This window comes from Corapipo altera, unplaced genomic scaffold (genome assembly GCF_003945725.1).
Source record: "Corapipo altera isolate COAL_440 unplaced genomic scaffold, ASM394572v1 61, whole genome shotgun sequence".
NCBI classification, from domain to species: Eukaryota; Metazoa; Chordata; class Aves; order Passeriformes; family Pipridae; genus Corapipo; species Corapipo altera.
In genome coordinates, this window is record NW_020884910.1 from 4,749,738 (window position 1) to 4,772,490 (window position 22,753).

Below are 22,753 nucleotides of genomic sequence, written 5' to 3' on the forward strand. Positions count from 1 at the left end.
CTGAGGACCAGACTTTTTTGGGCCTGGAGACCCTTCTCAGTTTGCTTACTGAAGCTGACTCGTTTGTTCTGCAGTAATTGTATTTTCATCAAGAGAAAGCAATAGATCTGATGGGTATTTAGCTGTCATTGGCCTGTGATATATGAGACCTAGTTTCTAGCTCTGGCTCCAGTGAACTCGTGTACATTTTTTTATTAATCGGTGACTGGATGAAGCACATAAACAGGGATGCCAGTCTGAGTATTCTCTTTCCCAAGTGAGTTTGTGTTGAAGTGACTATTCTCACTTAGCACTGGTGATTTATTCAATTTGCTTCAAAGTGCCATAGACTCAAGCCGTAAGTTCTGAATCGGGTCAATTTAGACACAACAGCAAAGTGTAAAAATAACACAAGCTAACATTGTACTCTGGAGGGCAGTCTTGGAAAAAAATACTAGCTCCTGGAAATGCTGTGATCCAGTCTGATTCAGCCCCTCATGTCGACACAGCATCATTGCAAGCATGCTTCTTGTTTTGGCTCTTATAAATCTTGGATGTGGTCGGTCTGTCCCAGAGTTATTGTGCCTCTAGATTTAAAATCCTTTTCTTGACAGCTGAAAATAATCAGCAAACCTATTCTGACATAAAAAATGAAGCAGCTTTTAGCACTAGAAATCTTTTCAGGTGAGAAAAAGTTTTCCCAGTTGCACTGTGCTCTGCCAGACATGTTTTTTCCAGACACCGTTTTTCTAACCATGTCTTTAAATCAGTGAGACCTTCCTTGGTATTGACTATTTCCTTTTTGGCATGCAGGCTGTTTAGCTAGGCTTATAAATAGAAGTGCTGGAAGGCTCCTGTTTTTGTGAATGTTGGCCACAGGTAGTTTTTCAAAATGGTGGGACATCCTGATTGAAACAATAGAACAGTAGTTGTAGTTTAGTAATGGATAAAACATAGTGAGAGAGAAAAATGTCCTTCGTAAATGCTTGGAAATAGTCTAGTGGAATATTTTATGTTTAAATCAGGATGCACTGCACTATTTCAGTGAACTTTCAGAGGACAGTACATGCATTTAGATCTCAAAATGCCATTTTTCTGGCCCAACATCTCCGTAAACTCTCCTGGGAGCCTCAAAGCTGATGCAGCCAGGGCTCACAGCTTCCTGCCTCTCCTGCCATCCTCTGAGCTGACCATTTTGAACTTGGAAATTTCCAGAGCCTGAACACATCACCACACTGTGTCCCAGTGATCTTGGCAATACTGCTATGTGATTTATGTTTGCTGCCCAGTGTCTTGCTGCTTAAAAGCAGCTGCAAAGCCAACTGGATTCTTAGGAATTTCCTAGTTGAGGCTGGTCAGTGGTGGGTAGCAGCATTATAATCTCAGCATTTTTCAGGATTTCCTGCATCTTCAGCCGGTGATCCGGGAATGATCACTTTCTTTGGAAATGCTACACTGCAGCTAGAGAACATTCCGGTTGTAAAAATTTTGGGTTCCGAACCTCTTCCCAGGTTAAGAGAAGTAATTTCTAGCAAAAGGTGTCTGCCGCCTTCTGACATGTCCGGTGTGGCCACGGATGGAAAAAAGATATCAGGCTTTATGAACCACTGGACTTAAACCAATGCTGTGCTTAGTCTGGAAAGGATATAAGCCTTTAAATTGCACTTCATACCAAGCAGGCCCAAGGCTAATACGAGAACGTGTGGCGGTGAGAACAAGCAGCATAGGCATTCGGAGCATTTTTGAGCCTGCCAAGTATTGATTGGTAAGGGGAGGGAATGAGTGGAGAAGCATTTCAATTTGGCACCCATATGTGATTCTGATGCTGTCACAGTGAATTAGCAGCACTTTCTTTTCCCTTTAGTCCATCCCAGGCTTTTGTCATTGAAGTATCCCCTTTGCCTATATCAACTTGTTAAAAGACAAAGTGGAAAAAAACCTGAAATTAATTCCCAGAACTTCTGCCCCAAAAAAGCCTGGTTATGTTATGCTAGTATCCTCTGAATGGAGACTCTGAACAGTACTAATGACTGTCACAGCATAAATGTTATTGGGGATTCAAGCTACAATTACTCATTTTGTACAGTCACTTAATCCACTAATAGGGAGAAATGGGACAACAGTTTAAGAAGGCAAGAGAACTGTCAGAGATTATTAAATCTGTTGGGATCATTTGGTTGGATAGTCTGTCTTGACCCAAGTACATGCTTCAGCTAATGCAACAGACTTAATGCCTCTGGTAATTAGAGCAAGAAGAGACGGGTCGTCATTAGCAACTACAAATTCAGAGTTGTATTTCATCTGGAAGGCAGCATCTTCAACAGGGCTTATTTGTTGCCACTGCAGATCATCTGTGAGTCACAAGTGGTACATTGGACTGACTCATTTGTGTGATTTAGTAGAGGCTTTTTAAAACATGCTCACTGTTCCGTATGAATAGTTCTTCTAAATAGTTGCCAAACAGAAAAAGGCACAATACTAGACTTCCCCATGCAGTAAATCCTACTGCTCTTATTTACAAGATGTTGGTGATTTTTTTTGTTGTGGTGCAGTTCACAGTTCAGATTACTTTTGATTGTAGGTTTCAAATGTATTTGTCATATCTGTGAAACTGAAGAGTGAAGAAAGGAAAGCCAAGCAAGCATGGAAAGTATCAGTAATTGGCAGCTTCAGAAGATACAAGAGCCAATCTGATACCATTCAAGGCATATATTCACAGAATACTTTTACATGGGTTTCACAGATCCACAGTCATATTCAGTTCTGGTTATTGCCAACAGCGTGAATGAAAATGATATATCATAGATTCAGTGTTTTTGCAGATACTAGGAAATCTCTAAATCCTCTTAGAAGAATACTGATAAGTAAATGAAGATGCAGGTACAAAAGAAATTACCCACAATCTGAACTCAATTACAAGGTACTGTGAAGTGGGAACTGAAATAATACAGATGGGGGGATGTAATATAGCTGAATAATTTCAGATCTTATTCAGACTTGAGAAGACCAAAGTATTGAAATGTGGCTTGAAAATGCTTCAGAGAAGCTGGATAAATCAATGGATGCTCATCAAGCAGCATTTGGGGGAACTGTCTGTGGTCAGCTAGCTGTGTAAATGATGCTGATAATCTCCTGAGGGACACCAGAGAGAGAAGGAAGGTTGCAGTGCTTCAGCAAGAACTGTCTCTGAGAAATATGCTCAGACTCCAATGAAGGTTTAAGGCTCTTTCAATAATCAAGAGAAAATAAAGGGTTCAGAGGTGTCAGAAAGGTAACCATTTTCAGTCTGGATGGGAATCTCCTTAGAAATAAATATACTTGAGAAGTTTAATTTGCCAGATCAACAAAGCTCAAAAGCTCTTGACAGGGCTCATATCCATGGTAATTGATGGATTGTGAACTAACTACAACTGAAGAGACCTTTTCTGGTTTTGTCTTCAGGTGGTTGCCTGACTTCAATGGGGTGTTTTGTATCTCCATGAAGCTGTTATGAGCTTTTCACAGAACCACAGAATGGGTAAGGTTGGAAGGGCTCACAGTGGGTCATCTGGTCCAACCTCCTTGCTCAAGCATCATCCTAGATCACATGGCACAGGACTGTATCCAGATGGTTCTTGAATTCATCTCCGGTGAGGGGAACTCCACAGCCTCTCTGGTCAGTCTGTTCCAGTACATGGTTGCCTGCACAGTAAAGAAGTTGTTCCTCATATTCAAGTAGAACTTTCTGTGTGTCAGTTTCTAACCATTGTCTCTTGTCCTATTGCTTGGCACCACCGAGAAGAACCTGGATCCAGCCTCTTGACACTTCCTTCTTTCCTTCTGTACTTCTCAAAGAGTAAGGAACAAGAAATAGCCTTTTTTCACTCCCTCTTGCTGGTGCACCTGAGGAATTAAGTTATTGTAGGCTCAGAGGAAAGGTTTTTCTCTGGAGACTATTTATCAGCCTTTGGAGCTTTGGTCCTTCTCAGGTTTTCTCTATTTTAGTCTTACTTTCGTATACAAGCACTGTCTTGATAGATGCTTCCTGCTTGAGAAGGACCAATCTGTTAAAGGTTTCTCTGTAACAACACTGCATCAGCTCAGCAAATGTCACTGGAGGAGCCTGGATCATTCCTACTTTGTGTCTACATCTTCTTTTATCTATGCAGATGTTCCTATTTCTGCACTCTCTTTTCTCTGTGCTCTTTCCTTCTGATGCAGGTTTTTCCCACAGTAATATTCCCTCCTCTCACATGTCCATCTGCCTCTGCTTTTTCTGCTGTGTTCTGTGCTATTTGGTCCTCATGTAACAAATGTGAGTTCTTGTGATGACTGTTTTCCTAAGTGAGGTCAAGACTTGCCGGTGTCTCCCATAGCACTCTAACTTGTATTTTGCTGGTGGTGTAAGGGCCTTTTTCTGTTGTATATTTTCTGTCAGCCAAATGGCACTCTTCCAATCCTGTAAGTAGCATATGTGCTACTTATGGAATGGAAATAATGGATGGATTATAGTAATAATAGGGTGGAAATAATGTGTGGATTTCCACAGGCACTCGGTGCAAGTTGTCCATTTCCTATGATCTCGTGCATCCAGTTCTTGCAAATGTTCTTCTACTTCTTTATTTCTTTCTTTGGATTCATTGAAGTCTCAGGAAATTATGAAGCAGCAAATTCTTACAGCTCTGGAGCAAGGAGTTCTCAGAGTTAAGAAAAGGCTGTATTTTAATGTTACATTTGATATTGGGTTCCTTGTTGCTTTCTTCTCTCCCAGCTCCCCTTGTACCTCAACAGTGATGATGAGAGTTATTTATTCTTTTCAGACGGAAGGAGCAGGTAGGAACTGTTGCTCAGCTCCTTGGACTTCAGCATAAACTTGAACTTGAACTTAAATAAGCTTGAACTTCAAAAAAAAGCACAGTTCCTTGCCCAAGACTTTATCACCATCTGTCAGTATGAGGAGGGGAAACTGGGGACATCCAGACCCTCTTGGAGAAGTGCTTGCAAACAGAAAAGGGTAATAAGCATAAGGTATGTTATAGTATAAAAGAAAAATTACCAAAACTACTTTATCTCTCTGCCAGCACCCAAGACTCTGGACAGCTGTCACAAGGAAAGACCTTATAGGTGCAAGAGAGACCCTTAATCTCTCTCCTTGATTCAAAATGTATGCCTGAGGTTCTGGGTATTAAAGTAATGTATGGTATTGGGAGCATTAAGGAAGTTGTCTGCTGTATGTGCACTGGCTATCTAAGGGGCACACTTTTAATGGAATCTGACCATTTAAAAGGCTAATTCTCCTCCCTTGCACACTCCACTTGGACTTAATACCATCCAACCTGCCCTAAAAGTCCTTCCCAACCTATTGTTCCACCCCCCTTCCTTCAGACCATGCCTTTTGTCTGGCTTCCCTAGTAGAGCTCACATAACACTATTAGCCCCTCAGGTGAAAGTTAGCCACTAAGTCTTGAAGTGAGTAAGGTTGTGGTATGGGGAACTAAGAAAATCTTTTTCAGTGCCCAACTCTCATGGAAGGTAAATGCCTACGTGTCTTTGTGAGGGAGTCCTCAAGTCCCTCAGCAAAAAGACGAAGGCAGATGCCTGGCAGGCACAGAGAAAGGTTTGCTTTGTAGGTTCTGGGGAAGCAGATGTCCTGCAGGTATTGGTGCTCCTTTAATGCACTTAGTATTTGACTGTTAATAAGGAACATCATAAAGGATAACTAGCAAAAACAGTGCCTGTCCTGAGGGAGCACCCAGTGCTGCCTTTTGCCAGCTGCTGCAAAAGTAATAAATCAGTCAAGGGATGTCAAAATTTGGTTTCCAGGGCATAATAATGATTTTAGTCAAATGTGGAGTGTGCTTTTCTTAGTAATGGACCCTTAGCAGCATGGGGGACCCTTAGTAAGGGACCCTTAGCATCTCTATACTCTGTCACTCCCTTGCATGTGCTGATGTACCCTTCTTTCTAAAAGCCACCAAGCTGCACTGGATCAATAAGGCCTGATCAATTGTTTTTCCCTCCGAACTGTCCATATGGGGTTGTTAGCTGAGCTGCTGGCAGAAAACGAGAGGCAGCTTTCTGTCTATTTACTGTAAAGAAGGCGAAGCAAACTACAGGAGGGGACAGGCTGCACGATATTTACTGTCAATACAGCCGGAGAGAAAGGAGATATAAGGAGAGGGGAGCAGGGGCTGCAAACTGCAGCCCCAGTGAATGGTCTGAATGTAAAAATACCCATGCAGTTTCAGATGAAAAGTGGGTGGATTGAAGTCAACAAGGGATAACTGAGAGCATTTAAGAAATTGTTTAGTTAAGGGCTAGTGAGACAGGGACGTACTAAGTGGCACGCATAGTAATAATGCTGTGCATGAGTATATTGAATCTGCACTGGAATCTGAAAAGCACTTCCAGATCTGCCCTGAGACAGTGCAGTAGCTGGGATATTTTTGTGTGTCCCTACATGCAAAACCCACCATTTAAAAGTAATAAGATAAAAAATAATAATTGAACTTAGAAAATAATATTTGGAGCTACTTTTCCAAAGCACCTGGAAGTCGCCATTGTAATTCAGACCAGGAAAAACAAAATAAAAATAAGCATACTTCCTTGCTTCTCTCTCCTCTTCTTCATCCACAGAGGAATAAGGTGACCTGAGTTTCACAGGGCAAGAAGTCTCTGAGCGCTCCATCTGAGTGTTTCTCTGCTTCCAGAGGCAGGCGAACGAATGAAGAGTGAATTCACACTTTAAAGAGCAGCGAAGACCATCTTGCCATGAAACCATTCACAGATGAAGATGTAGAAAACTACATCCAGAGCAAGGTAAGGCTTTATCTGTCCAGATTTTCTGTCTCCCACACTAGGTGTTGATTCTGAAGGGTGCCAAACTTGACAGTTACTTGCTTGCCTGCTGTCTTCATTTCTGAGACAAGACTGGGTGAAGTTTCATGAGAACTGTATTTTTAATGAGATTTCTAGGTTCCCGTTGCAGTATGTTATCAGGGATCTCAGCTGGTAGCCTAATTTTTTCAAGGTTCTTGTCCTCTTCTTCAAATGTCCTTAATTTTTGCTCCTGGTCTGGAATTCCAGATGTGAGACTAGCTGTAATTGCCAGCATTTAAATCTAAGGAAAGGTCCTGGCCTCTCTCCCTTCCTTGTGGTCATGGTTTGACAGAAACAAGACCAAAACCACACCAGGCATTGCCTGTATGAAAGATTCATGTAGGAACTAGAGAGACAGACAACTATTTGTTAGAATTCACTCATCAGTCTGTCACCTCAGCTAAGGATACTTTCCTATATACCATGATAAAAATAACATGTCTCATTAGCACATGCAGATTGGAACCACATTTTCTATTTTATGAGATACTCCAGCACTCAATTTTTTCCCCCATTATGAAATAAAGTAAAACAGAATAAAATCATCTGCAAAACAATACTGTTTAATAAAAGTAGCTCTAAGTGAGCCATAACAATTTTTAAAGCTGACATATTTCATCTCAGTACTTAGCTAGATCCTGTTTTTATAGTCTGCTTTCTCAACAAAATGCAAGATACCAAGATGAAAAATAATTTCAAAATGGGAAAATGTATGATTTTACATTCTGTAAAGGATTACATATTCTAGTACAATGAAGGGGCTGATAAGAAATGTTTGTTTTCTCTATGGAAATGTTTTGGTGACAAGTAGATATATTTCTGTGAGAACTTTTCATTTTTCAGCCGTGCAGTGTTGTGCACAGGAAATCATTCCATCAGAATCTGTTCAGTGAGCTATAATAGCCAACACTTCTCTGAAGATTTAAAAAGCAGAGCTACAAAGGAGGGAAGCCATGCACAGGAAGATGCTCATATGACAGCTATAAGTAAAGGGAACAGAAGCAGAGTGTAGTTAAGTGAGGCTCATAGTTGCCAATATTTTAAGTTCTACTGAAAGTCTGTTTTCTAGCAGCCCTCCAGCTCTGATGGATTCCTAGTTTCTGTCTGCTCATGAGTCTCCTGTCCATCGGCTGCCTAACCTTCAGGCAATCCCAGTTCAGTTTGTCAAATGCTGCCTGTTTTTGAAAATAGGTCAACCACCTGGTGCAATGAATCTCTGTAATAGCAGAGATTTCTTCCTTAAGCCACTCAGCAAAAGAAAAACTCAAGTGCATCTGGAGAGGATGTGACTGGGTAAATGAGAGAAAACCCAAATGTTCGTAACAGTTCCTAATAAATCCCAGTCTTGCTTCACTCCTCCTTAATAAGTCCTTAATTGACCTTGTTGTTCTAGTTTTGTGCATTTGTTTTGGCATGATTCCCCTGGTTAAGACCTGGTAAGGGGAATGCCAATAGGTAGAAACAGAGACCTTATGCTGTCTCTTCTCTCAGGATGTCTGTCCTGGTGCTAAAGGCATCTGAGATAAATGCCTTGGCTCTTCAGAAGCTGCATTCACTCACACATGTTCTGTCTTCTGATTTTTATGCCCTCTCTTCTGTAGGAAGGTTATATTTTCCAATAGCATGATTAGGGAGCTAATTATGGTTAGGAACAGTGAGCACCCTCTGTCACATGTCTCTCATTCTTTTATCCCTGCCCCAGTGATGAGGAGCACACGCAAAAAGAGGTGTTTAGTTGTACCTTCCTCAATAGGTTTTTTGAGAGTCTATACTCTTGTAAAGAGTTCATGACAACTGCTATAGCCTAGCCAGTAGGTGACGAAGGCAGAAATAAATGCGGCCTGGCTGGGTTGGATGGATTCTCCCAGGATATTGGAGGTGGCAGAAGGTGTTTCTAGCAGATGCCCCTTAGAACATAGCATGAGCATTGCATACAGAAGCACTCCAGGTCTCCATTTGAACTGACCCGTTGAGAGATTGTACACTTTCAGTATTTTTCAATAGACAAAGTCTGCTTTTTTGTTTAAAAGCTCTTAGAGGTGGACAATTTTCTCTACCACTCACCATTCACTAGTTGGAGAAACCATTAAGTATCATGTTAAGCAAGACAAGCTTATTGGATTGTCCTAAATTGTTCTGGATGAACAAAAATAAGGTGGAGAAAATAGCTATAGCTACAGATGTAGAAGTGCCATGAATGAAAGCTGAGAGGAGGAAGTGAAAATGAATAGGGGCTAAAATTTTTCAGTGTAAATTAAGAAAAAATAGATACATATAACCTAGCTAAAACTGGTCTTATAGAACAAGGATGAATTGGAATGATGAGGAGGGTGAATCACTAGGGAAATTAAAGGATATTATATAAACAAAAGAGACTATATGGTGTTAACATAGCAAAGAAACAGTGTGTCAAGGGTAGATGAGGATCCAGTGAAGGGAATATGATACTGCTATCCGATCCATTTCCCACTTGCAAAAGCTATTCAGGCTTAGTAAAAATACTGTTAACTTTGGCTATGGGGGGAAGGTATTCAAATTCTGCTCGCCCTCAAGTTCAGTGTTAGTCAATTGCTATTCATTGGTTAATTGATCTTATGCAAGCACTAGTCCATTTTAGTCCATTGAATGGTCCCTTATTTTGAAAAAGTGAATCTGTTTGTTCCTTTTGAAGGGCTGGGGACACATTTCAACACACTTGAGTGTTTTTGTCTGATAATTCAGCATTTGACATAAAGATGTCCTAAAAGACCTTAAATGAATTGCTTGTCAACAGTATTTTCTAAAAGGGAAAAAAAAGAGTGTTGTTTAGGTGCTGCAGATGCTGAGAAAGCAGGACACAGGAGTTTTAGAACAGTCACAGATGGTTTGGGTTGGAAGGGACCTTTTAAAGATCATCTAAGTGCCAATTCCCTGCTGTGGACAGTGACATCTTTCACCACACCACTTGGCTCAAATTGTCATCCAGCCTGGCTTTGAGCACTTCCAGGGATGGGGCATCCATAGCTTCTCTGGACAACCTGTTCCAGTGCCTCACCACCCTCACAGTAAAGAATTTTTTCCTTATGCTTTTTCTTCCTTTTGGTCTTAGATAATAACAAAAGACTGTAGCAATTATGTTTGACTGTGGCAATTAAGCTTGATGATTCACTTAAGCCAAGCTGTTAATGATCTAACACTCCTGTTTCATACCTGCAAACAGCCCAGTTGAGGTTTTAGTTCTTGCTCAGGGGCAGGCAGGTTAATTTTGTAGTCTTTCAAATGTCCCATCTGTTTCTGATTTTTTTTTCTTGCCTGCAAACAATAAGATTTATTAGAGTATGGTGAGGAAAAAGAAAAATCAAGAAGAAAGCAAAAGTTACAATCAAATGAGATAAAGCATAGGATGCAAAAAAGGACAGTAAACAGTCTTAATATCTCACTCTGTGTAGGTAATTCTGGGTGAATAAGTAATGATGAATATGTTCATGAATTGCATTAACAGAATCTCCTCACTTTGGTAAATGTGTAAGGATATTTGAGAAATATTAAATATCCTTTAATAACATGGTTTCTCTCATGTTCCTCCTGTTGAATGTCCTTGTTCAGATTGTGACCATCCCCTTGCACTTCATTCATCTTTAGTCATGTATGAAGGCAAAGGTTCATCTTGATATTTTTCTGAGTTGTGCATCCCTCACCTCAGCCCTTTCAAGGCTCAGACTTCCCACTAAAATAATTTTCAGTAAATAATTATGCTACTCCTGCTTGAATTGAAGAATTATCCATTGAGTCACACAAACACCTAGTTCCCAATGGGACCAGCTTTGGAAAGATGCTTGTTCACCATCTAGGAGTAGACTCTCATCTGTACTTCAGCTATGAAGAGCGTATGGATACTTCCAGTGTATAATGTAGGCATCTAAATGATGCTGCATGCACCTGACACCTGACTAATGCACAAGAGTATCTGTAACTCTTGAAGTGTTCTCAGTTCTTAGAACAAAACATATCCTGGCTCCGACAATGGCTAGTATATGCATGGGAATAATTGGCTATTCTGTAACAAATGGATAAAGAATGAGACTGTAGCTGGTTGATAACAAATTTATCCATGTAATGAACCCTTTTCCTTCTGTCTAATGGTATTGGCATGGAAATATAAATTAATGGTTGGTAGTCTTGAATATTGGCCTTGTGATGTTTACCAGCTCTGTCTTATGGTAAATCAGTTGCAACACACAGGAAACAGTAAGTTTTTTTCCCAGTGCAGCACAGACACAAATGTTTCAGGATGCTTTAAGCTAGTTGACTGTTCCCTACTGGAGACAAACACTGGAGTTACCTGTAACATGAAGTGTCTTTCCTGGAACTGACAGGTGGAACGGCGACATCACCTGGTTTCCAAAGCAGTGGAGGAGGTGCAGAAAATCATCCAGCAGCTGACCACAGAAATCAGCCATAAGGCCACACGATTCCAGGCTATCTCCAACTCTGGCATTCACAATGAGAACATTAAGGTATGAACAAGAGCCCTGATATACTCTGGCAGCCTGCAGGCAATCAGTAAATGATTTCTCCATTGTATGAGCAGGTACCTCACCCAAAACACCACAGACAATGTGCTGATACTTCACTGTGGGAGTTCTAGTGACTGGGTTATAGAGGCTTACTCTTGTGGACATCTTACAATTAGAAGAGTATCAGAGAGGGATTGGTAAATCAGGCAGAGCCTCTTTTTACAGCTGCTGTGTTTACAAAGAGCATCTGTTGCTAGAGCTGTCAGTCTGCAGCAGAAGGCAAAGTTCTTTGGGAGACAGAAAGAAAAACTTGTACAGCAGTAACATAAGAAAAAATCCTCATGCCTCCATGAGCTATGACTCATATTTTTCACAGGTGGAAAACCTGTCAACTCACTAAAAAAAAGAGGAAAATCAAAAGTCCTTCTGCTATGAGCATTAGAAAGCTCATTCAGAAAAATGGGGAGTTTTTGTCATAGATTGGAATTTCTTTTTAACTTGGAACAAATATGCTTATTAGTGGGAGAAATTAAATGCCTCCCCATTTTAGACCTTCAAATATGAAAATAATAATGAGACAGATGAAGACTGGTTGTTTTGGTTATTTCCTGTGGCTATGTAATACAAGAGTAACTAAGAAAGATAAGATAAAAGATATAAGAAACAATCACAGCAATGCCAACTTCTGATGAAAATTATCTTTTTCATCTAAATTAGTTTTTACATACTCTAGCTGTGTCAACCTTATACTAAAATGCAGCCAGTTACAGATCAAAACACAGCAAACATGTAAAAGCATTTTGCAGCTCTCTAGGACTGAAAGGGAAGAAGTTTGTTTGTATCAAGCTGCTGGAAGGTTATGGAGGTGGAGGCAAAATATAATCACCCAGTTGGCAATATGGCTATTGTCCTGGGAACAAAGACATTCAGATTTATAGCTTTTCTGGAATTTCATGTATCCCAGGGCACGTGGCCTTGCCAATAGGTATGACCACAGTGACGTAAAACCACATCCTGGTCCACATGTTCCTTAGTGCCAGAGTCTGCCAACCACCCCTTGTGCTGGAACAAACCTGCTTAGCTAATGAGGTCTGACAGGACCAGGGTCAGGGGAAAATTGTTGTTCTGGAAAACAAAGCAGAACAAAACCATCAAGGCAATCTATTCTGAGCAGTAATTTGGAGTTACAGTAGGCTGATCTGAACAATTTCTGCTTGGAAGAAATCCTCAGAATATATTTTCTTAAAAAGTGGCAGATTTGTTATTCATACTTAACTGAACCCAGTGTTATAAATCTGTGGAAGTAACACTAGGAGGGCCTGACTAACTTTTGTCCTGTATATATAGGGCAATGAAGAATGGGTTGATAAGAAATTATTTTGGCTGTCTGCTTTCAGAAATTGGAAACCTTGATATTCTTGCTGACATAATTCAACCTAGAGGAGACTTGTGTCAAGGGAAAGTCAATGTATTCATTATTCTGTGTTGAAATTTGCAACATTTTTCTTTCTGTAAGTTAAATTTGAAAAACTTTTCAGAACTTTCAGCTTCTGGTTGCAGTGACTTTTCTGAACTTTCAGCTTCTGGTAAAAAGGAATCAATTTAACATGGTGAGAGATCTGGATTTGTTGAGAAACCACAAACTTCCTTCTAAATATGCATGGCTAAGAGGAGAATATATAAGAAAAGTCTTTAGATATTCAGTGTTTCTCTGTAACCCACACAACAACAAGTCAGTCTTAAATAAACAACTTGAATAAAAATTCACGTGGACAAACTCACATTATTTTAAGTATTTGTTTTAGTTCTGGCCCACCATTTTTGCAGCTATCAATGGTGTAGGGCTGGTGCAAAAGCTGTGGAGGCTTCAGTAAGGTGTAATGAACAGGTTAGGGTCCAGACTAATCACTGGTGCAGCACTGCCCAATGGCATTGCCAGATGTTTAACTCTGTAATCACAGTGGGGGCAGGGGGGAGATTTTCCTTTAAAAAACAGGCTCCAAGGAAGCTTGCAGCTTTGCTCTGTGAATGAATGACCTGGCACATGCTTTCTCTCTGTTCTTCTTGTGTACTTCGTGTTTTCCTTTCTGCTTCTCTCAGGATCAGCCAGCTTTACTGGCCAAGTGGTCAGCTATGCTTCGGAGGAAGCGCCCATTCCACCCATCTATCCAGGTACAAAGTCTTCCTGCCACCTGGAGCCTGACAGTCCATATGCCTGCTTCTTCCTCACCGACTCTCTTCATGCCTGCTTCCTCTTCACCGACCCTCTTCTCCGGACAACTTCACCCCCCTAACTGATCCTCCCACGACTATTTCAATCTCTCCACAAGAGACTTCCCTTGGTTTTTTTTTCTCAAAGCATAACTATTTTCTTTCTAACCTAAAGTTTCTGCCTCCCTGGAACATCCTGGCCAGGACTGCAAGAATGAGGCTGTATTTAGTTCGCCCAGCAAACTTCAGACATGTTTTTAATGCAGCACAATTGGCTATAATTTACACACCCCAGAATTTGAGGCTCTTGATCAAGCCTGTGACTTGCCAGGGTCCATGGTCTGCATATAGCACATAAGACCATTGTGTGACAGAGCATAGGTGTGGGACTGGGATTTGTTTAGGCCAAGCGGACACCAGCTGCCCAGCTTTACAGTGCCATCCCCAGCCTTTTGTCTTCTGTTGTTTCCTGGTAAGCCCCAGGTGGAGTAGTACCCTGTGACTTGCATTTGCAGGCACTCACATAACACCTTCAGCTCTTCACTTTACAGTCTGTTGGGTGCCAGTGTGTACAACACAGCATCCTGGTATGGGAAGGAATGGGGGTTTATCTGCAGATGTGGCTGAGGCAGTGAGATAAATAGTAACTGCATGACAGACATTGTATTTTTTCCTTATGGAGCCTCGCACTCTGTTTCTGAGCTGCTCACAGATTACTCAACCCCACCAAACCTGACAGGTACAGGTCAGCCTGATGTGAAATGTCATCTTTCCAGTATCCTCCTGCCTTTATGGTTTTTACTTGACAAAAGAGCAGCTTTCTGGTGTTTCCTTTGCCATTTCTATGCTTCTTGCTGGCCATCTTTTGTACTTCAAATCTCTTGCCAGGGAGAAGAGAAGACCAGCTGCTCCCTATGGGGGAGGGAGGTGGGAGGTGAGCATAACAAGGCAGCTTCTGCCTTGTGGTGCTCGAGTAAGGCAGACCTAGGGAGGGCAGCTGGGTCTACCAAGAGTCTGGGTCATCAGGCAAGTCTGCTGATAAGGCAGGTCATCAGGTAAGTCTGCTGAAGTCAAGCCAGGAGCACTCACCAGGGTCAGGATCAGCTCCAACAATATTAACCACGGTCAGATGCAGTCTACTGATTGCCAGGCAAGCCCAGAGTGGCCAGGTAAGTCTGAGGCCAGGCTGGGAAGGCAGTCTGCAGACAGGACAACAAGGTCTATGGCCAGCACAGGTGTAGTTGTCACACACAATTGGAGACCAGCATTCCTATGATATAGCCCAGGGCTCAGCTGAAATGGGGGTCCCAGACCCATGGGCAGATGCTGTGGATAGAAGTCCCAGAGAGGCTGCTTAGGGTCATTAAAGCCTGTTAGTGCCCTCAGGGCCCTGGCACCTCTGTGGTAATATTTTAAATCAGCTGACCTACCAGGAAGGCTACCAGAATGTTTTGGGTTATTACAGGAGAGTGACAAGCGTGTTTCATTCACCTTGGGTGTACCCACCTCACAGCAACAGCTGTCACTTCACATTCTGCTTGTGCAGCAGTTTTACCTTATTTATGCCAGTGTAAGTTAGGCTTGGTAGCAAGTGGACTTGAAAGGCTCCTGAGCCAACACAGTAAAATCTGAAGTAGTTTGAATACCCTTTCTGGAGCCACAACTGCCAGATGCTTCCAAACTAGCATTTTGAGATGTCTGGCTATGCCCTGAGCCAGTATGAAGTTTCAAGGTATTTGTGTCATCTTATTCTTTCTTTGCAAATATTGGCTCGGCACTGGTTTTATTGGAAAATGTTCATTCCCAAAATGAGGCAAATTAGATGGGTTGAAAACAAGCCTATTGAGGGTTCCTTTCCCATTGGTTGCTGCCTCCTCCATCCTTACACTGTTTTTATCCTATTCTCAGCAGGAGATGCAGTTCCATACGGTAGAACTGGCCAAGACCTGAGCTTATTTCTGCAAATGCCACTGCCTCTGTAGGCTCAGGCATATCACTTGCCTTATGTCTCTGTCTTTTTAAAGGACAATCATATAGAGTGAAATACTTGTAATATTAATGACCCATAGTCTTATTTTACTAATGTCTGTAGTGGACTTTGACAGAGATCAGAAAGGTGCACTTTTTGCCATAGTTATTATTAATATTGAACTCTCAAGTAACAATTCTGAGGAAATAAATTGCACTATTTTGTTTCCCTTTGCTGTATCTCAAAACATACTCTGATGCTTTCCTGCTCCTTAGAAGCTGCCAGTTATTATATCTCATGCAATTGCAGACTAGAAATAACACAAAAAGGGGGAAAACATGTGGTGGCAAATCAGTAAGTGAGCTCTTGCTTTCTAAGGGCCATGGCTGTCACATCAGATTCCTCCTTTTAATCTGTGTACCCACAAAGTAACTCTCAGAGACAGGTACGGAACAGGTCCTGGCTATGTTCAATTGATCCCATCATACCTTAGCTTTTCCTTTTCTCCAAAGCCCCCAGTTTTACCTATTACTTCCTTAACCCCCTTTTCCTTACTTCAGGCTCATGGATCTGCCCTTGTCTCCTCTCTCAATCTCTCTGAACTCTCCCAGGTCTTAGCACCCAGCCAGTTTCTCATCACAGTCCCTCTGCGTGGCCTGACTGGGTACAGGGAATGCCAGGTACGGCACTGGCGTTATTACACCGTAAATGGAGCCAAGCTCCTCTCCTCCGTGCGGGACCCTGAGGAATTGCATCAATGGCTAGAGGTGGAGCAGTTCTCAAAAAGCCTTCAGCAGTGGCATGAAGAGGATGTGAACATCGAAGGTGATCTGGTTCCAGCCAAAGTCCTTATCGTCTTCCGGGAGCTGGTGGAGAAGTCGATTATCTCCTGTAACCTCTCCAGTGAGTTTAGTGGGGACAGGTATAAGGGAAACCATCATACACGCGAAGTGTTTGTTTGGCTCACATGATCAGAAGCCAAGAAACAGCAAATCCCTCCAAAATTAGGAAGCCTTTAGGTGAGGCATGTAGACCTGCATTAAAGATAGAATTAAGTAATTCTCGGGCTCTTCATACCCAAGGTGTTACTGCTCTCTTAGAAATTTGAGTAGGGTCTCCAGAAACATCACTCTCACAGTTCAACCAAGAGGCAGCCCAAATTTTTAGAACATTTAGGAATTTGTTTGGGAAAAAAAGTCTTTTTCTACTACAGCACCTGCAATATATTTATACTATCAAGGAAGGTAGTATAGGAAAATTTGATACAGGGAGGGTGCATAAGTCTGAGGCGAACGTGTTTGAAGATACTTATGAACAGATAGTTTTCTGGGAAAACCTTAGCTGCCCATAGCTTTCCAGCATGGACTGGTGGGAACTAAGTAGGACTTCTACTTTAGGCGAAGTGTGTTAGACAAGTGCTCCTTTCCCCAGTGTCCAGGCTACTCCAGTCCTGTTCTGGAAGTGGACTCAGGAAGTTTACTTTCAGTAGTGGAGCTGCAACCTCTGTGAGCAATCCAAAGTGCCTGTTTATTTCCTGTGACTGTTTATACTGGAAGTGCTGTTCACTGACATAACGTGGTCAGTGGTGCACAGAACATGCCTTGACAACTGCAACATCTGTATCAAGATGCTGCTGAACAGTGATCCTCAGATTTAATTCTTAGCATCCTAGAGGCATGTTACAGAATTCAGCTACTGACAGTTTGGCTTGGTCCAAGCTACATAGTCTGTGTCCATCTTTTCACATTAAGATACTGGGACATGATTAAATCCAGACTGTGGTGCCTCTTTTCATGGCATGTTTCCAGGATGACTCCTTACTAATCAGCAGCCTAATAGGGATCTTCTGTATTTCAGAGCAATAGGAGCCATATCCACTATCTGATTGCACTCTGAATTGTGAGAGAACTTGCTAAAGACAAGCTCAACTAGATAATGGCATTTTTTCAAGAAATATTTGTTATCATAGAAATGGAAGGGTGGATGGGAATGAAATTTCACCATCAAGGCTCATGGAAAAGACCAGCGGGAATGGGCTTGTCTCTGAAGCTTTACTTATGTGAAAGTTACTGTATTGAAGTGAAAACCTGCCACTGTGTCTAGCAGCAGTACATCAACTTGTTGTGACAGGAGAATTACTTCAAGGAACTCAAAGCATAATGTTTGGGCTGATGATTGTGGTACTTTTTTTGTAAGACACACTGGGAGGAATGAGCTAAGATGAACTCAGGAGAAGCAATTACCATTTTTGTTTGTTTCTGTGAAGAATGAATTTCCTTCATCACATAGTACGGCTAAAGTTACAGGAAAAATATCCCTGGTTTCATTGCTTTCCTGGTTTTTAATTCTTTGAGCATCAGCAAAGCCAGTTTTTGAGGTGTCTCACTTTTCATTGGTGGAAAAATAGGTATCACAATTGGAATGCTTTTGGAAATGCCGTGAACATATTTATGTGCTGACACAGCGGTTGGTTTAACACTTTTCAGCTGCCGGGGATCCTTGCTGAGAGCTTGGGAGCAGTATAGTTCCTGGTTTTGTGCCAGGCTTGCCTCAGCAGGAAAGTAACATGCAAATTTTACTGAAGGTTATGAAGTTCTAGTTGGGATGGACTCTATTATTTGCAAGGTAATTCACCCAGTGCTTTCTGGAGGAGATGCTAAACTGGGGGTAGGCAGATATTTCCTCTGTAAGGGCAGAAGAAGTTGCCCTCCCAAATGTTCATCACTGTCCCTTCAAGTCTGGTATGTGGGCTCCTTGTGGAATAGCTCCTTAATCCACGCCAATCAAAATGAGGCACTAACACACTACTATTTAAACTGCTTTTGTTAACCTGCTCAGTCTTCTACTGCAGTGGTTTAGAAGCAGAGCTGAAGGGACAGTGATCCTACCAGAATGACTGGGAAAGCTGCAGACAGCAACTTCTTCCATGAACAGAGCTGAACCAACGGGAAACAATCTCAAAGTCCATTAGTTGCAGCTTTCTTTCCTTTCTGCACTCTTAGAGCATGTTGTTCTTGGAGATGAGCCACTCTTCTTTCACACTGAAGAAACTTCCTTCCTCCAAATCACCTCAGAAGTAGCTCTTTTTGACACTCTGCATCCCCACGATCTATCAGTTAGCCTTTTTTATATGACTACTCTGCACAACAGCCCATAAATTCTGTGCAAGTGCATCTCCAGAAACAAAACTTACAGATACTCCACAAAACATTCTGAATGACTGGCAGTGGTAAGTGTGATATGGCAAGGGTTTGATCTCAGGTTCTCTGAAGGAATAAGAACATCTTTAGATATGAAGCGTTCATCTGGTCCTCTCTAAACTGCAGTGATCTCCTTGTACTGTACCATTAGAAATGTTAGGTTGCACCAGTCATCTAGCTGTATTTTTAAGAAGCTGATCCTAGGATTTAAGAGGACCCACAAAGAAAAACAAAAGCATGGTAATTGAATGTAAAATTGAGAACTTAGTTGGTCTTTCATCTTCTTCTTATTCTTGTTCGCCAGGATAGATTTAGATAGATTTAAGTTCTTATTGGATTCTGCTTATGGCATTGAAGAGGAAGTGTTAAGACAGACCAATAGAACTGCAAGATCTACAAGGTTGGCTTGTAGAAAAGGACCTTTTCATTTATATTATCTTCTCTTGTTGTTCCTTCGCAGGTAAAGTGACAGTGCTGGAGAGCTTCAGCTCAGTGGTCCGTGTGGCTGTGGAGACATCAGAATCCCAGGTTGAGGTGGAGCTGGTCCCTGCTGTGGAGATTCCAACTTGCTGGCCCGAGAAGGCCCGGTGGCCTCGTTGCCTCAAGCGTTGGCCTTCTCAGGAAAAAGTGCGGTGCATCAAGGTAAACAGTGTATAAAGAACTATTAACTCTGTGCTGGAATTTACCTCTCAGGTGACAGTCATTTCCCAAAGGAAGAACTGCATGGTGATGGCAGGCAACAGCAGGGCTGGAAGATGTATTCTCTAATGAAGTGTTTCAGAATATTCTGTCAGATTTTATTTGGATTTTTATCCCCCTTACAGTGGTGAATTCTATAGAAGAAAACCTGGGTTAACTATTTATTGCATGAGTCTCTTGCACACAGCTCTGCCATTGCTGACATGCATCATTTTTGCTGTTCTGCTCTGCCTCGTATAAACCTTCAGCAACTGCAACTCCAGCCTAATCCTACCTTTCCCTACAACAGTCATCGCTGGATTCTGGCACTCTGGCTCAGCCCCAGTTGCCATGTTTCTGCAGGTCTCATTCCACCTTCCAGGCCTGCTCCACACTCATGCACAACCTGTTGTTCCACAGCAAAGTGCCTGCAGAGCTGCACCTCTGCTTTAGTGGCACTGCTGGTACTGTACCTGATGGCTCTAGAGCAGGATGTCTTGGGAGTAACTGATACCAGCACATGAGGAAACAATACAAAATGCATGTTTATTCGACTAAGAATTAGGGTGGGAGCATGCCTCATTTGCTGCCTCTGCTAACCCTGTTTAGAATACGCTTTGAGAGATGTCACACATCCTTTTTGTAACATCTCTCTGCATTGCTCAGAGAAGTTTGCCTCTGATCTGCTGTCACACTTCCCCTTTTGTTCACAGTCACTGGGTTTCGACCTTTTGGCCCGCTCCAATTATCACTGGCAGCTGTGCTTCTCCCGTGCTGAGCACATACTCATGGAAGGACTTGATGAAGATGGTGGTTGTCGCATGAAGTGCTTCAGGGTCATGAGGCAGATGAAGGAGGATGTCTGGTGTGCTGGAAATAAGCCTGTCATCACAGCTTATCACCTTCAGGTAGGCATCACTGTGATATCAACATACAGTTGCAGTAGCTGTTGCAGTGCCTTCCATCCAGTAATGTCAAAATATTGTGGTGTAAATCACTGTAGCACCTGTGTAACTTCTAAGGTAACTGTCAAAACTGCAGTACCTTTTCATTGCTTTACAGTGGCAAGAAGTTCAGGAAATATATGTTTTCCAAACTTCAACAGGAAACTAAAACCTGTAGGAACATTATGATTGTAGCAATATAAATAATGTTAAAGTTGAGGCCCCTGCTCTGTTTTGACTTCACATAGGCATTGTACTGTTGTCTGTAATTGCATACTTACCTCCTGCTTCTTGACTATCTCAGTGTGATAGTTTTATAGCCATCTACATCCATCTATCTGTGGATGTGCACCAACAAAACTGTCTCAGGTGAGCATTATTAATGAAGTAGGTGCAAACTGCAGTTCTGGTGGTGTTTCACCTGGGGTAGGAAGGGAAGAAAGAAAGGGGTGGTAGCATCCTCCCTGCACCTACTTCAGGGTTCAAGATGGCTTCAAACAAGATTTGTGAAGAAGAGATGGAAGACTCTGCTACGACTGTGTCCCCACATCTGACAGCTACAGATACCGATGGGCCAAGGGCAGCACCAGACTGAGAGCAATCTTGTTTTCTGGGTCTCCATCCTCCTGGAGTTGCCAGGGAGCGGCTGTACTTTTCACACCTTGAAGCCTCAAGCTATCAGCTTTCCACAGTACTTACTGATATTTTGGTGTCCAAAACCAGATGCAATGCCAAGATTTCTCCTAAAGAAAAAGCTTGTGACCATCAAATGCTGTTATACGCAGGGCACTAATCCAAGTCAAGATGGAGTCAAAAAAGAGATGACGAGGCTGATTATAGCTTAGCAGAATGTAAAACTTCTCAGTGCCTGTAAGAACAACCTCCTGGAAAAACTGTCATAGATAGGAGAAAGTGGAAAACCATTTAACCATCAGCAACATTTTTTTTCTCTGGCTGATGAAGCAGATGTGCAGGAAGTGCTGTTGCACAGACTCATGATCAAAATAAAAAGCTATTTAGAAGCTCTTCAGCTCTTTACTGTTACTGTACTTGAGGCTTTTACTGCAAGAGAGGATTGGTTTACGGTTTTTCAAAATTACTTACATTAAACAGAAAAAAAGAAAAGAAAAAAGAAAGTAAAATGAGAGAAACAGTCACTGGGATAAACCAGCAGTTGAGCAGAGGCTTAGTGTTAGGTTTCTTCCCATTCTCAGGTTTCCCCCAACAACTAGGATTAAACAAGACTCTATATGAGAAAGACCCTCTATGACAGAGGAAATCCTTCCCCCAGAAACTTAGAAAGGCTTAGAGGACCAAGTAAGAGCACTCATTATGCTTACCTCCATAGGAATGAAGTTCAAGATGTGGTAGTTCAAAAAGACCTAGGTACATTTTGAAAACCAACTCTATGCTGCTGGTAGACAGCTGGCAGTGAGGGACAGTTCCATAAATTCTGGGGATAAATCACCTGTTTGGAACCTGACTGGAAAAGCAGCACTGTTTCCCTTGCTTCCAGAAACTTCATTGCAACTGCTGCCCATGGGTCTTGCTGAAGTAGATTTAGTGTGACAGAAGGTAACTGCTCTGCAAGTCTTCAATGAGTAGCTCTCACGGAGTTATAGCTTGAATTCCTCACTGTATCTTTCTTCCCTGGTTGCATTAAAAAAAGCCTTTGTGGTTATTGCAGCTGTGAACAAAGAAATTGTTCACATTTGAAAAGCTGCCTGGGAAGAAATTTGTCAGCAATACAACTATAGATGAAATTCTACCTCTGTAGAAACAGAAGAGTTGAATACTGTAGTTCAACCACTTCTCACAGTATGTGTAGTTCTCTTTTTGGGTTGCTGAATCTGCAAAATAAAATTGGGATTCAGAGGACAGTTAAGGGACTTAGCAGAATTATTGAATCCAGGATAGGTGACTTAGTATTTTAAAAAGTGATTTCAGGTTGACCAAGGCAGTCAGTATGGCTTTTTCAGTACAGTAGTGTAAGTACCTCAAGAAAATTCTTCTCAGTCATAGGAAAGTCTGAAAAAATGCAACATAGGCAGTGTAAAAATAATACTGTAAGAACAATAATCACAGAAATTTTGTTATTTTAACTACATATTTATCAAATGTAAAATTGCGTAAAATAAACTTGGGGGAATAGAACATAAGACATGCTGTAAGTATCACATCAGAAAAAAAGAGGCAGCACTTGACCAGAAAGCAAGCGTTGCACCTGCAGGAGCTGCTTGGAATGTCAGTTTGTTTAGGATGCAGATCTGTGTGCATCTTCAGCACAAATACAGCTGAAGCTAACAAATAATTATGTTAATCTCATTAAGCTTTCCTCCCTCCTTGCACCTACTGGCTTCTACACATGCATAATAGGCCGTTTCCTACAGCCTAAAATGCCTGGCATTTCTACAGAGA

General features: G+C 41.8%; 1 protein-coding gene across 5 annotated transcripts in view; it reads left to right on the plus strand.

Annotated features, from left to right (window-relative positions):
* The window catches only part of SLC22A15 (solute carrier family 22 member 15), a 69,012-nt gene that overhangs the window by 44,717 nt on the left and 1,542 nt on the right, over positions 1–22,753 (plus strand). The window contains exons 2-7 of one of the 5 annotated variants that reach the window (XM_027653481.1): positions 6,669–6,777; positions 11,193–11,333; positions 13,434–13,505; positions 16,125–16,416; positions 19,174–19,355; positions 20,105–20,299. In XM_027653481.1, the coding sequence (XP_027509282.1) occupies positions 6,730–6,777; positions 11,193–11,333; positions 13,434–13,505; positions 16,125–16,416; positions 19,174–19,355; positions 20,105–20,299 (930 nt within the window). In that variant the 5' untranslated portion in view covers positions 6,669–6,729. Of the gene's footprint in view, positions 1–6,594; positions 6,778–11,192; positions 11,334–13,433; positions 13,506–16,124; positions 16,417–19,173; positions 19,356–20,104; positions 20,300–22,753 lie in introns of those variants that run through there. The other 4 variants (XM_027653480.1, XM_027653482.1, XM_027653477.1 and 1 more) reach the window with 4 other exon arrangements.